Raw genomic sequence first — 13,060 nt, 5'->3', positions numbered from 1 at the left:
ATTCGTGACATTACATGACGTGAAGTGACATGGATAGAATAATAATAATAAAAACAGAAATAGAATTCGCGCTGTCATCGTTCATCCACCATTACATCTCATATTTCGTTTTCTAGAATTTTTACCGTACAACGGCAAAACCTACTAAGCACTGGCAATATTGTCCTCCAATGGACAGCGCCCTATTTTCCAAAAAAAACGGCAACAATAATAAAAATAAAATAAAAATTGTTACGTATGCATGTCACGAAATGGTCCCAAATCAGCAATCTGCCGGTCTTGCGAACGGCGCTGGTCTTCCTTTGGGACAAAGGTGATTGTACAAACTTTTTTTTTGCTGGCTGTTTACCTTGTACGCAACACTTAGCTCGCTAGCCCGCGACGCTACCTCGCGTTGGTTTTTAATCGAAGCTCGTATCGTACCGTCCCTCTCACTCTCGTATTAAATAAAATAAGCGTCAACGGGACGGCAAGATACTAAGTTCGAATTTTGCACTTCGTAGTGTAGATATAGGGCCTGGTTGATCGTCGCTGTTCTAAAGTAAATTGAATATCTCGTATCATCAAACTGCAGGTCAGAGGGTTCATACTCTATCATGTATAAATTACAATGAGTAATGCTGGTTTTACTTTTCCCACTACATTCGACGTCACTAATGTACGAGTGATCAACTTAGGAATTTCCACTTGTTAAATTATTAGGCAACAGATAACGACTGCCCTGTTAGCGGTTATTTAAAAGACATTATTTGCATTTCATGCTAATTAATTTATTAATTAAGAAAAATATTTCGAAGTAATTTGTTGATTACAAATAATTATTAATGCGAGACTGATAATATCCCATCTATCTTAATTGACAAAAAACTTGCTAAGTCAATAAGAATTAAACGTATTGGCTAAGTCTCTTTGATGCATGCCTTCGATCCACGACTTCATGAAGACTTACCCCCTTATTCATAAACGACAATCAAACCTATTTTAGTTAAAATGCCGCTAAAATTCGTTTGTCCTTATCTGTCACTTCGACATTTGTATTTGTTAGAAAGGGACAAAGCATTTGTTAGTTAACATAGGCTTGTTAAGTTTTATGAATAAGGGGGTTAATCGTTACGTTCTGGTTTTTTATTTATCAAGATAACAATGGTGTCCACGGTTATAACCGTCCATAGGTACAGTCGCCATCAGATATACCGGAGCGGCCAAGGTGATCAAAAATATCGATACATGAACTTTAATACCTTAATAATAGAGTGCATGTGCCGATATTTTTGGCCACTTTGGCCGCTCCGATATATCTGATGACTGTACAACACTTTTCCCTAACAACATGTTGTAGGTAATCAATTTCATGGCCACTTCGGTAGGTTAACTACATTTTTACAAATCTTTATATCTGTTTGCTTGTGTGTTATTCCGAAATATTGATACCCTTTCTTCATTCAGTTAGTCTCGAAATTTAATCTCCATTTTTGTTGTTTCTGCAACAATAGCCGTTCATTAGATTATGCGATAAGCGTTGCACTGATAGACAGACACGCCCCAGTGGACTTCCGTACAGAGATATAAAGCCCAGTATACACCACGGCTGAATAAACTAAAAGATAAACGTTTTATTCCACTAGTAGATGAAATAAATTGCTCTAAGAACGGACTGGAAGAACCTGCACTGGCGAGAGTTACAAAATTTAACCTATGTTATAACTTATCTACAGGGTGGAAAAAAATTATGGGCCTTGAAAGCAAACTGTCTTAAATCACTTTACATAAAGGAAATATTCTTTTATATTTAAAAAGAAACAATACTGCATTTAACGATTGATTCAATTTGCTTAGTTTCACCAGAAAATCGAACCAGCTAAAAAATTCAAAGAATGAATTATACTAATCGATAGGATTATTGGTCAAGACAAAAATGATCTAATAAACTTTTGGCCGTTGGAATAAAAAAAGGGTAAAATCTATCATTAATTTTATTTTAAACACACATTTTGTCAACTTTCAGATAAAACACACATTTTAGGGGAAGAAGGGTCTGTTAATTGGTTGCACGAAATTTTTCCGATTCGCATAAGCACCTAAACGGTGCGGCAAAACTTCGTGTCATTGACTTCAAAAAATTAACACAATAAACCTAATCCAAAACAGTCCATATAATAAAACTTCTCACACGAATTTACCTACGCTCCCATACAAAAACGTTCAACAATAACACAATTAAAACAATGCGCCCGCGCCGCCGCTCTTGTTTACATTGCGGCCGCATAACAGAAACACACTGCGTTAGCTGTTTGTAATATTATAAGTCTATCTATATGCATCTTTGAAACACACAGATTGTGTGAGCATATAAGACACTTCGGGGCTGTTTCACCATCCATTGATTAGCGTCAACCGACGGTTAAATGTGATACCGTCTCCGTCTATTCGAACAAAACAAATAGAGACGGCATCACACCTAACCGCCAGTTAACACTAATCAATGGATGGTGAAACAGCCCCTTAGAAGGATTGTGAAGTAACACTAAAAACTAGCTTCGCTCATCTTTGGTGGAAACGCAGCCTTATATTGTCCAATTTTACTGCGCTGAAATGTTCCTACAAAACTCCCAATCGATTTAGAGTTCCCCGCAATTGGGAATTCCTCGGACACCAGCAGGGCTACTACGAAACTCGAAAGTTGAAGTTCGTGTCGTGCGATCCCTCTCGCTCTCGTATTAAATAGTATAAGTGTCAGAGGGACCGCACGACACGAACTTCGAGTTTCGAGTTTCGTAGTAGCCCTGCAGCGCCGCCAGTGGGTGGTGTAATAAAATGAGTTAGCTTTTACGATTGGGATATATCTTATGTTGATGTGTCATCGCCATCGCATTGCTTGCTAATATTTGGCTTTTGAATAGTTACGTAATGGAAGCCCGTCGCGTCGTATCGCCTAACGTCGTTTGTCCTAATGATCTAGTCTAGTGCCTCAACACCTGAAAATGAAAATATTTCAGATCACCTCATTGGCCTCATATTAGTTTTATTTTATTAAAGTAAAACTAAGTTAACCTAGCCCATTGTAAGTAACCAACGCAACATAATTAACAGGTACCTGGGCGACCGAGCTTTGCTCGGGCTAAAACTCGTTAATAAGCGTTTTCCCAGAGATAAGACCAAGCTAGATGGATTTGTCATCCCCAAAAATGTATTCAACTGCGAACACTAAACTTGAACAGCCCGGGATCTAGGAGTGAGAGAGAGGAACATGCGTTGTAGTTAAATACCTGACGTTTGTTTCATCGCTTGATTATTTAGTTTAGATTAGTTTTTAGTTTTTGTTTCTGTTATTTATCTTCTTTTTTTGTAATGTAACTAGCATGGCAATAAAGTTTTATTATTATTATTATTATTTAGAGGGTGGTAATGTCCACTTTTAATTCGGAACGCTCGATCGATCATGTTTTACTAATAAGTCATTAGTTACTTAATTAACGAATAAAATGTCTTTTAAATCACTGTTTATATATAAAAGCATTCATTTACTTTTAACTGGTTTGTCAAACGGAGGTGATTACAGTAATGTCTTTTTAATTAATACTTACTAAGTACCTAAAGTATAAATTAAGAGTAAATACTTTAGACCCCGTTTGTATCGTGTAGGCTTTCAAGCTAACACTATCATTGACACTTATCTTGTGTTATCCGCTGTATTATGTGTTAACCTTTCATTTTATTAAGTTTTAAGTAAAAAATAAGGTTTGTCACAACATGTCAAACCTTAATGAGACGCGACAGGGCGCGACGCTGTCCGATCCGGTGAGATATGATATAAATAAATGAGTAATTGTTAATTTCAACTCAACAAAATGGCGCCGTGTGAACCCTTAAATTCTACCTATGTTCTTCAATAATTTATTGAATCAGGCGTTACTTTGCGGAGGTCCATATCAATGAATTAAAACAAACGGAATTCCGAGTGTATGTGGCCGTCCTAAGACCGTTTTTGGCCAGTTAACATTTGAAGTAATATAATAAAACAATATGTAAATTGAGTTTTCAAAAGTTTATACTGAAACGAATAAAGTTTGTAATGTATTACTATAAATTGATTTCAAACGTATATTTAAACAATAGATGGCCATAATCGATACATTGGCCACAAACAGTAGTTCTGCCCTAAGATCGCGGGTGAGCAAAGTAATTATTTCTGTTCATTGATATGGACCTCCGCAAAGTAACAACTGATTCAGTAAATTAGCAAAGTACCGTTTTAGTTCACTATATTGTTCACGTTTGCAACAAGTTTGTTACTTATAATTGTCTCCTTTCCAGGTGGTATTAGAAGTGGCGCACCGCGTGGACCAAGAGGGTGTGGTGGCGGTGGACTCGGTCGTGGAGAAGCTGATATTCAAGCCGCAGGATGTCGTGTCGATCCGCGCCAAGGATTCTGACTTGGATTACGCCACGCACGATGTTTTCCAGACGGACAGCGCGATTTCTAGCAAGTTTAATGGTGAGTGAAACAAGATGTGGCAGCAAGGATCCAGTTTGCCTCCCTCTCATAATAAAAAAGAATCAGTAACTGTCAAACTGATGTAACTTGTGATTGGTTTTTTTGGAGTCTTTTTGTATTTTTTATTTCAACTCCAAATTTGTTACTTTTACGGGTATCCCGTGAAACAATATCGAAAAAGTAACAAATTTGGAGTTGAAATAAAAAATACAAAAAGACTCCAAAAAACCAATCATAATTTGATTGCTTAGTAGCGACATCTCTTGTCTGGGTGAGCGGTTGGTTCCGAAAGAGTGTGACGTCTCTCGATGAGAGCGGAACATAGATGTCGCTAGTGCTGCTGCATAAGTAGCGTAGTAGAAATAAGCAACCTGAGATATGTATGCATAGGAAAAATTCGTGTCTAGATTCCTGTTCAGCGGTGGTGTAGGGGTTTTAGCACGCGGCACGGATTGCTGAGGACCTGGGTTCGATTCCCAGCGCTGGTCTCTTTTTCTGGTTTTTCTGTGCATCCATGTCTCAGTTTGTATTTTTGATGTAACTTGACCAATAGTCCAGTGACTTCTTCCGGTGTTTCATATTTTGTTTGCATATGCATATATTTGTAAGTAGTGTATTTTTATGTTAGGATTTTAATTTTTAAACTCACTTTTTGTCTGTCACTGACTGAATGCTCCTCTCATCCACTCAAAGGTTGACTGGTATCCCTTAAAGGGATAAGTTCGCCTTTGTACGTATATCTCATTGTTTGTCAATTGTGTTTGTTTACTTATTTTGTACAATAAAGAGTTTACATACATACATAATTCTACAGAAAGTAAAGACATGCGTCATACTCTCTCTCTCTCTGTCTTTTTGAATTGTCATAAAAAGTGACAGATATTCGATCTTAAGTAGGTCCCAAATTAACGATCGTAACCGTAACTCTCGTTTCCCCCCCAGTGATACTGTCAGGCAACGGGCGCGGCGAGGAACGGCACCTGGAGCCCTGGGACGGCGAGGGCGAGAGCGGCGACGCGCCCTCCGTGAACGGCTCCGCGAGGCTCTCCGACTTGGAGCTGGACCACCGCGCCAACGGCTGGGACGCCAACGATATGTTTAGGAAGAACGAGGAGGTCAGTCCACGCGCACGAACCTATAGGTAGTGCCACTTGAGTTGAGGTCACGCACACAAGAACATTTCGTGTAATGACACCTTTCATTCATTCTGCTTATGTGTGTGTAATCATTCACTTCAACTCTTGTGGCACTACCTATACAGACTTTGATGCTACATTTACACTGTCGTGCCTCGTCTCGTGTCCTGTGCCCAGCAGTGATGATGGGAATTTACAAATAAGAAATTCGCAATTTTTTTCTTGCCCAATCAGTTGAATGGTTTCTGCATGTCCCCGCTGCGCTTTATAAAAATGTTGGTATCCGTTAGAGGGGCCATGCCAGCTGACTCTGCTTGCACGGCACGGCAAACGTAGGCCCTTAGTTATATGAGAACCATGATATAAACCTTTGCTACAAAAACCTTAATGAAACTTCAAAGTGAATCTAACCAGTAAACTTTCTCTTCAAGGTATATGGTGTCCATAGCACCTATGACCACTCGTTGGCGGGATACACGCTGCCGTTGCAGAGGAAGGATACCCAAGATTACAGGTAATTTTAACCACTGCTGAGCCAAAGATTTGGAAGTTATATGACTTCGCAGCGAAAAATGTATAGTTAGATTAGACGCTACGACGCGGTGCCATCTCTTTCTTTATTACGGTAATTGCTAACACTACTTTCTCTCTACACTATTTAAGATACTTTTCATCACACTTGCTCGTAATCAGTGTCGTAACATGCAGGCTACCTTGGTTGCAACCCCCCAAATAAAACCCTCGACCTTAATGTGCTTGTCATGAAACCCGTGGTCGGTAAATGAGTCATTGCGCGTACAAATTTTCTTGTCATGAAGCCCAAGGTCGGTAAATGAGTAAATGCCCGTACTGATGGCGCTGCGCGCGCTGCAGCAGGACCACATGCACACGCACGCTGCGGCGCATGCTGCGGGAGGGGGAGGCGGAGGGCAGCGCTGCCAAGAGCGCAGCCTATGGTATCGCCCATATTTGGAACAATTATATTTTTCATCACACTTGCTCGTAAACAGCGTCGAAACATGCAGGCTACCTTGGGCAAGCCCCAAATAAAACCCTCGACCTTAATGTGCTTGTCATGAAACCCGTGGTCGGTAAATGAGTCAGTGCCCTTACTGAAGGCGCTGCGCCGTGGCCGTGCGTGCGCGCGCTCTTGCTGCAGGACTACCTACATGGACCACATGCACACGCACGTTGCGGCGCATGCCGAGGGAGGGGGAGGGCGACGTTGCCAAGAGCACAGCCTAAGGTATCGCCAATATTTGGAACAATTATATTTTTTCTTTATAAATATAAAATTTTACTCGCAAATGTGATGAAAAACATTGTATGTCGCACGGGTGGTATTAGAATTACGAACATCGACTCATTAAAGCCCTCAGTCTTCGACTTCGGGCTTTTAATAGACTCTCGTTCGTAATTCCTTATTTACCGCCCTTAAGACACAATGTACTATTATTTCTTTTAGAAATATAAAAATTTACTCGCAAATGTGATGAAAAACATTGTAATAGACTCTTCGGGCTTCCAATAGACTCTCGTTGGTAATTCCTTATTTACCGCCCTTAAGACACAATGTACTATTATCTCCATGTGATATAGCCGTGGGACATCCTGTATAAAACAGAACGCTTTTACGCAACAATGACATTCCTATCAACAATTTACCTTACAGAGACGCAGAAGCTAAAGCTGAAGAGATTGCTGCCGAAATAGAAAACACGGCCACGTACAAGGCTCGCATAGAGTTGGAGAATGGGGACGAGGAGGAACGGTACGCGGCGGTCGTCCGGCCGACCGGCCCGCCGGAAGCGGGGAAATACGTCATTCCGAATAAACGGAAGGGCGCCCAGCAGGTCAGTAAAGCTGGTCGTTGTGTCTGTTAAGGGTCTACGCTGGCTGGCGTGGGCGCGGGTGCGCAGGTACAATCGGTCGCAGTCGCACGCGACGCGCGCAGTTAGCGCTGTGAGCACTATTTTTCAATAGACGCTCCGTACAAACCGCGTCAGACCTTTGAGATCATTTTTACAAACATTTATTTAACTGGTTCTGTTTATTGTTGTTCTTGGGTCAAATCTTGCAGGTTCATTTTGACCCACTTCCAGTGGTCGCATTTGACTTTAATACATATGTAAATTCGATAATACAAGTATATATAATAAATATCTTTCCAACGACAATTTATTAGTCTAAACTTACATTATAAATAAATAAATATCATGGAACACCTGACACCAATTGAGCTTGTCCCAAACCAAGCAAAGCATGTACTATGGATACTGGGCAACGGATAAACATAGCTATATAGATAAGTAAATACTTAAATACATATTAAACGTCCAAGACCCGAGAACAAACATTATACAAATATCTGCCCCGGCCGGGAATCGAGCCCGGGACCTCAAGCTCCATAGTCAGGTTCTCTAACCACTTGGCCATTCGGTCGTCAAATTAAAAAAAAAAATGTAGTTACTTTGAAAAAATCTCGTATTGTACAAAGGAAATGTTGTTTCCAGACGGGCAAGCTGACCGGCAAGCCTTCACCGACCAGCAACAATGGCTCGGGCACGCCGCCCAAGCCGGCCTACCACGCGCCGCCCAAAGACAAGGACCGCCCGCCCCGCCACCACCTCACCCCCGAGGAGCGCCGCTCCGACGACTCCCCGGTACATTATACTGCACTGCTACTGGACTAAAGTAGATTAATGTCGTGGCCTGGAAGTAGGCAATTACTGGCTGAGTTTACTGGTTTAAACGGACGAGCTGCGAGTCTGTTTTAACTAATAAGAAGCCAGCAATTGCTATTCCAGCCGAGACTAATGTAAAGCTTTTCTCAAAAATGGTGAATAATTCTGAAATAGAATAAACTTTTTCTCAAAATATATTATAACATTTAATTTTATTCCAATATTTTTCTTATGCTTTCCCGCCTTTTTTTCATTAAAAATAAACTGCAGGTGTATTTTTCCACCGAAAACACCACAAGCTGTTTCAGACCCAATCACAAAAGTCCGGAGTTCCAACAAAATATCTGATACCGGCCATTAGACTTGGCTGTATACGACTTGTGCCAACATTTCCATGGCCTATTAAACTTTAAAAAAAAGTGTGAATGATTTCAGGCGCGCTAATTCATTATTGTCTAGCTAGCGCGCCTGCAAACCTTTCAACTTTTAATTTTTCGCTGACCATAAACTATGCATTTCACCTTCTGATATGTAAAGAATAATGTCAACTTTTACGGATATTTTTGAGAAAAAACAATTACTTTGCTCACCCGCGACCTTGTGATAGCTACGCTTATGCGAGATATGCGTGTTCTTGCAGTTCCTGCACCTCCACACTGTAAGAACACACACAAATCACACAAACCCATCTATCACCACCACCACACTACACGGACGCGTTTCGAACTCGGCCAGAGCTAATCTTCAGAACAACACAACCGTACACAATTCTACCAGATGTTAGATGTTGTTGTAAGGTCTTTGTCCAGCGGTCGTCTTCCGGCTTGATGATGATGATGCTATTGAGTTGGTATTGTTTCAGCCCGCGGCGCCCCCACCGGCGGCGCCCGGCGGCAAGAGTTACGCCGCCCAGGCCGGCGGGTACCACGCGCCGCCGCCTTTCCCCCCGCACCAGCACACGTGAGTTCCCTGCCTTATAACATTTAGGGCCTGTGTCACCACTTGTCGACTAACTTTAAGTGACGGATATCAGTGATGCCGTCTCTGTTTGCTTTGTCCGAATAAACAAAGACGGCATTACTTTCATCTGACACTTAAAGTTAGTCGACAGGTGGTGAAACAGTGATGTCGTCTCCGTCTTTTCGAACAAAACAAATAGGGACGGCATCACATTTAACCGTCAGTTATCATTAATCAATGGGTGGTGAAACAGCCCCTTAGTATTAAAAAAAAACTCTTTATTCATTATTTTAGGCGATCGTTCGATTCGAACCGTCTATGGTATTTGATTACGTGTTTTAACGAAGAAGCATGCTATATTTAATTTTTAGGTTCTTGCGGGAAAAAAAATGTGACATTTAGGAGCTGTTTCACCATCCGTTGATTAGCGTTAATCGACGGCTAAATGTGATGCCGTCTGCGTCTATTCGAACAAAACAAATAGAGACGGCATCACACCTAACCGCCAGTTAACACCAAGCAAGCAAGAGGGCAAGGAATGGTGAAACAGCCCCTTAATGAACTAATAAACAATTAAACTTTGCTCACCCGCGATCTCACGATAGTTAAGTCTACCCAAAAAAGTGATTATGCAGCTCCTCCACTTCCACACTGATGATGATGATAAGTATCGCCACCACCACACCACGCCGACGCGTTTCGAGCTCAATAAGACCTCGTCAACAGAGCAATACAACCGTTCACCATGCTTCCAGATGTTAGACTTCATCTCATCATCTGTCAGATGTTCATTGATATGGACCTCCGCAAAGTAACGCCTGCTTCAATAAATTACTTGTAAAAGTGTTATATTACTGACTGTCAGAATGCACCAGTGGCCTACTGTTTGGGCCACTTGGCTACCTGCGTGCCCAGTGTGTCCAGTCGGAAATAGGGACCTGATTTTGGAGACCCCTCGAGGTCGGAGATACTAGGCACGTGCCTAGTGGGTAAAGGGCGTAGAGCCTCTTTTAGCGCGGTCAATGTAATGTGAGTCAATGTTTCGCTTGTTTGCAGGGCCCTGGCGGGGGGCGGCGCGGCGGGCGCGGGGGCGCGGGGGGCGCGGGCGCGGCGCCGCCCAAGCTGAACGGCGAGCCGCGCGCGCCGCCGCCGCGCCCCGGCTTCGTGCCGCACCATCACCACGTGAGTACCGGGGCTGAACCCACGAGCCTCGGCTTGAGAGGCCATATGTCAGACCACTGGGCTACCGGGGTTTCTCGAGTGTTTATTTTATTTGATTCACGTGGGCACATTTTTTTGACATGGTAGAAGGTCACCTAGTAGAACTACAGGATGTCTAAAAAATTATCGATAATTTTATAAAATTTTACAACTCATTCATAAAAAAATGAGACCACGAAAATTGAGGCGGATAAAACGCTCGAATAATTGCGTCTCGACTATTATTTGTAATATACTTGCATAGTAGGGTAGTTGTTGTTATTTAGTCCCGTTAACGAGGGGACAAAAGTAGTACAGTTTAACGCATTCACTGCCACCTGACTTCCACTGGTGCCACAGACGCACGTGTGCGTTCAAAATGTATGAATAATTATGACGGCGGCACTGGGCAAAGTTCCGAAAACGCACGTGCGTCGGTGGCAGTGGATGCGTTAATAGAAGAAATGTTGTGTCACATTATACTAACATGCTTATTAGATCTCCAATTATAGAAGGGGCTTCAAACTACCACAAAGATGCATGTTTGGCAAATTTTAATCCTATAAACTTGCAGTTTAAGGAGTGACTCAAGAGACCGTAACTATAGCAACGAGTGACAAGATAAAGTTGATCGACCCAGTAATAAAATGTTAATGAGGATTTCTGTGACAGGCTAGTTAGCGTTCGTACCGTGAGGTCCGTTTGACCACTATGACTTTGTGTCTCGTTTGTGATTGGTTAACTAAATGAGCCAATGGCAAGCGGGACTGTAACGTCAAACGGACCTCACGACACTAACGCCATCTAGCGGTATTGCTCCTCTCAAGAAACAGTAATTGCTCTCGAATTAGAGTTGTGGATAACGCTCATTTCGAGGCTTAAAGACTCGAACTCTTAAGACTCCAGAGTCTTAAAGACTCGACTATATTTGAGAATTGAATACGGTATTTGACTATTTTGTATATGTTTTATAAATTAAAACTACACAATGCCTGTTATCGAATAGAAAGGCTCAGGCCTGAAATGTCTGTTTTCCTAAAATGTACAATTCTCAAAACGTCTGCGTTTTCACAATGTTAAAACTTCTATTTTGTCAGCTTTCTCAAAATGTCTGCTATTTAAAATGTGTACAATCTGAGGAAGTCGTCTTTTCATAATGTTTACATTACTATAATATTAGCATTACCTTATTTCTGCTTTCCGTTATGTTCACTTTTTTAAATAGGCTTTAGTCTTGTTATGTTTGTTTTCCCATAATGTCTGCTTATTTTCAAATCAAATTTTTAAATGTAAAAGGTTTAATTGCTTGCATACTTACTCTTTGATAACATAAATATCTATACCTAATATAAAATTACTGGCATTCAAGACAACATTAATGACGTTTAGATGAAATTTGAAGACCATGATTGGAGACATTTTGGAATAAGACTTTTCTGGAATGCCAACGTTATACGAAAGCGGATATTTTGAGGTTGCAGACATTTTGAGAATAAGCGCATTCTGAAAAGCGAACATATGTACAAAAACTGTCATTCTTGGAGACAGGCATTTTAAATAGCTGACATTTTGAGACGCTGACATTATGCAAAAGACGTGTTGACATTCTGAAAAGCAGACATTTTGCGAAAAATACATTTTAGGAAAATGGATATTTCAGGCCTGAGCCAATAGAAAAAACAATTTTTGAGCTACCTTTAAAAATAACAAAGTTATTAAGGTTTGAAATTCAAGATTAGACAGAGAAAGACGTACTGGCATGTGGCGTCACACGCCAGTACCGCCATACTTGCTGCATAGAGAAAAGCGTTTGAGAAAGAGACAGGTATATAGATTTTTCAGAAAATCACTTTAAATCCAATTTTCAACCGATTTAAATTTTCTCTTCGCTAAACACTATCTGTATATCTATATTTTCATAATAATATTAACATATGGCAAAATCTGGAGTTGTCAAATACCGTATTGGCTTATTTTATGTGTATGGATGCAAGAAACCTCCTTTGCGGTCTTAGAGTCGTTAAGCCTCGAGAGTCTTTAGGGTTCGAGTCTTAAGCCTCGAAATTAGCATTTTTCACAACACTATCTCGAATGCCTCAAACATCGAGTTTTAAGTATCTGCCGAAATCGAAACTCCAATTTGACGTCAAAACTGGAAGCGAATGTCCAATGCCAATGATACAAAGGGCGATGAAAAATTCTGTGTGTAGTTTTGATATCTTTGAAATGACAAAGTTTAATCAGCTTTGTGGGTAGTGCAACAACAAACAAATAATAATAAAATATATTTATTTTCAAGCACATGACTCATAGAATATAAAAAGAAAAGAAAAGAAAAAACAAAAATTTAAACATGTCAACAGAATTATTTACAATTAAATACAAAGACTCTTTATTGTAGACCAGACACAGTAAGCGATACAGAAAACAGATAGACAGGAGAAAAAAATACAAGGTACAGTAGCTTTACTGTGTGTCGTTGTTGCAGAACCCCGCCCCGCCGGCAGAGGGCGCGCCGAGGCCGCGCCCGCATGCGCCAGAGCCGCGCCGGCAGGACGAGGTCCAGGTATTATACCGTTATACTC

At 41.0% G+C, this 13,060-nt stretch overlaps 1 protein-coding gene across 1 annotated transcript in view; it reads left to right on the top strand.

The window, feature by feature from the left end:
* The window catches only part of LOC141431447 (uncharacterized), a 62,165-nt gene that overhangs the window by 22,724 nt on the left and 26,381 nt on the right, over window positions 1–13,060 (top strand). The window contains exons 3-9 of the mRNA XM_074092630.1: window positions 4,315–4,495; window positions 5,438–5,610; window positions 6,063–6,145; window positions 7,304–7,484; window positions 8,145–8,294; window positions 9,178–9,275; window positions 10,332–10,396. Coding sequence (XP_073948731.1) covers window positions 4,315–4,495; window positions 5,438–5,610; window positions 6,063–6,145; window positions 7,304–7,484; window positions 8,145–8,294; window positions 9,178–9,275; window positions 10,332–10,396 — 931 coding nt within the window. The remainder of the gene's footprint in view (window positions 1–4,314; window positions 4,496–5,437; window positions 5,611–6,062; window positions 6,146–7,303; window positions 7,485–8,144; window positions 8,295–9,177; window positions 9,276–10,331; window positions 10,397–13,060) is intronic.

The sequence above is a fragment of the Choristoneura fumiferana genome, chromosome 9, assembly GCF_025370935.1.
Source record: "Choristoneura fumiferana chromosome 9, NRCan_CFum_1, whole genome shotgun sequence".
Taxonomy (NCBI): Eukaryota; Metazoa; Arthropoda; class Insecta; order Lepidoptera; family Tortricidae; genus Choristoneura; species Choristoneura fumiferana.
The sequence above is the reverse complement of the archived record's forward strand: the minus strand, read 5'-3'. Positions and strand labels throughout refer to the sequence as shown.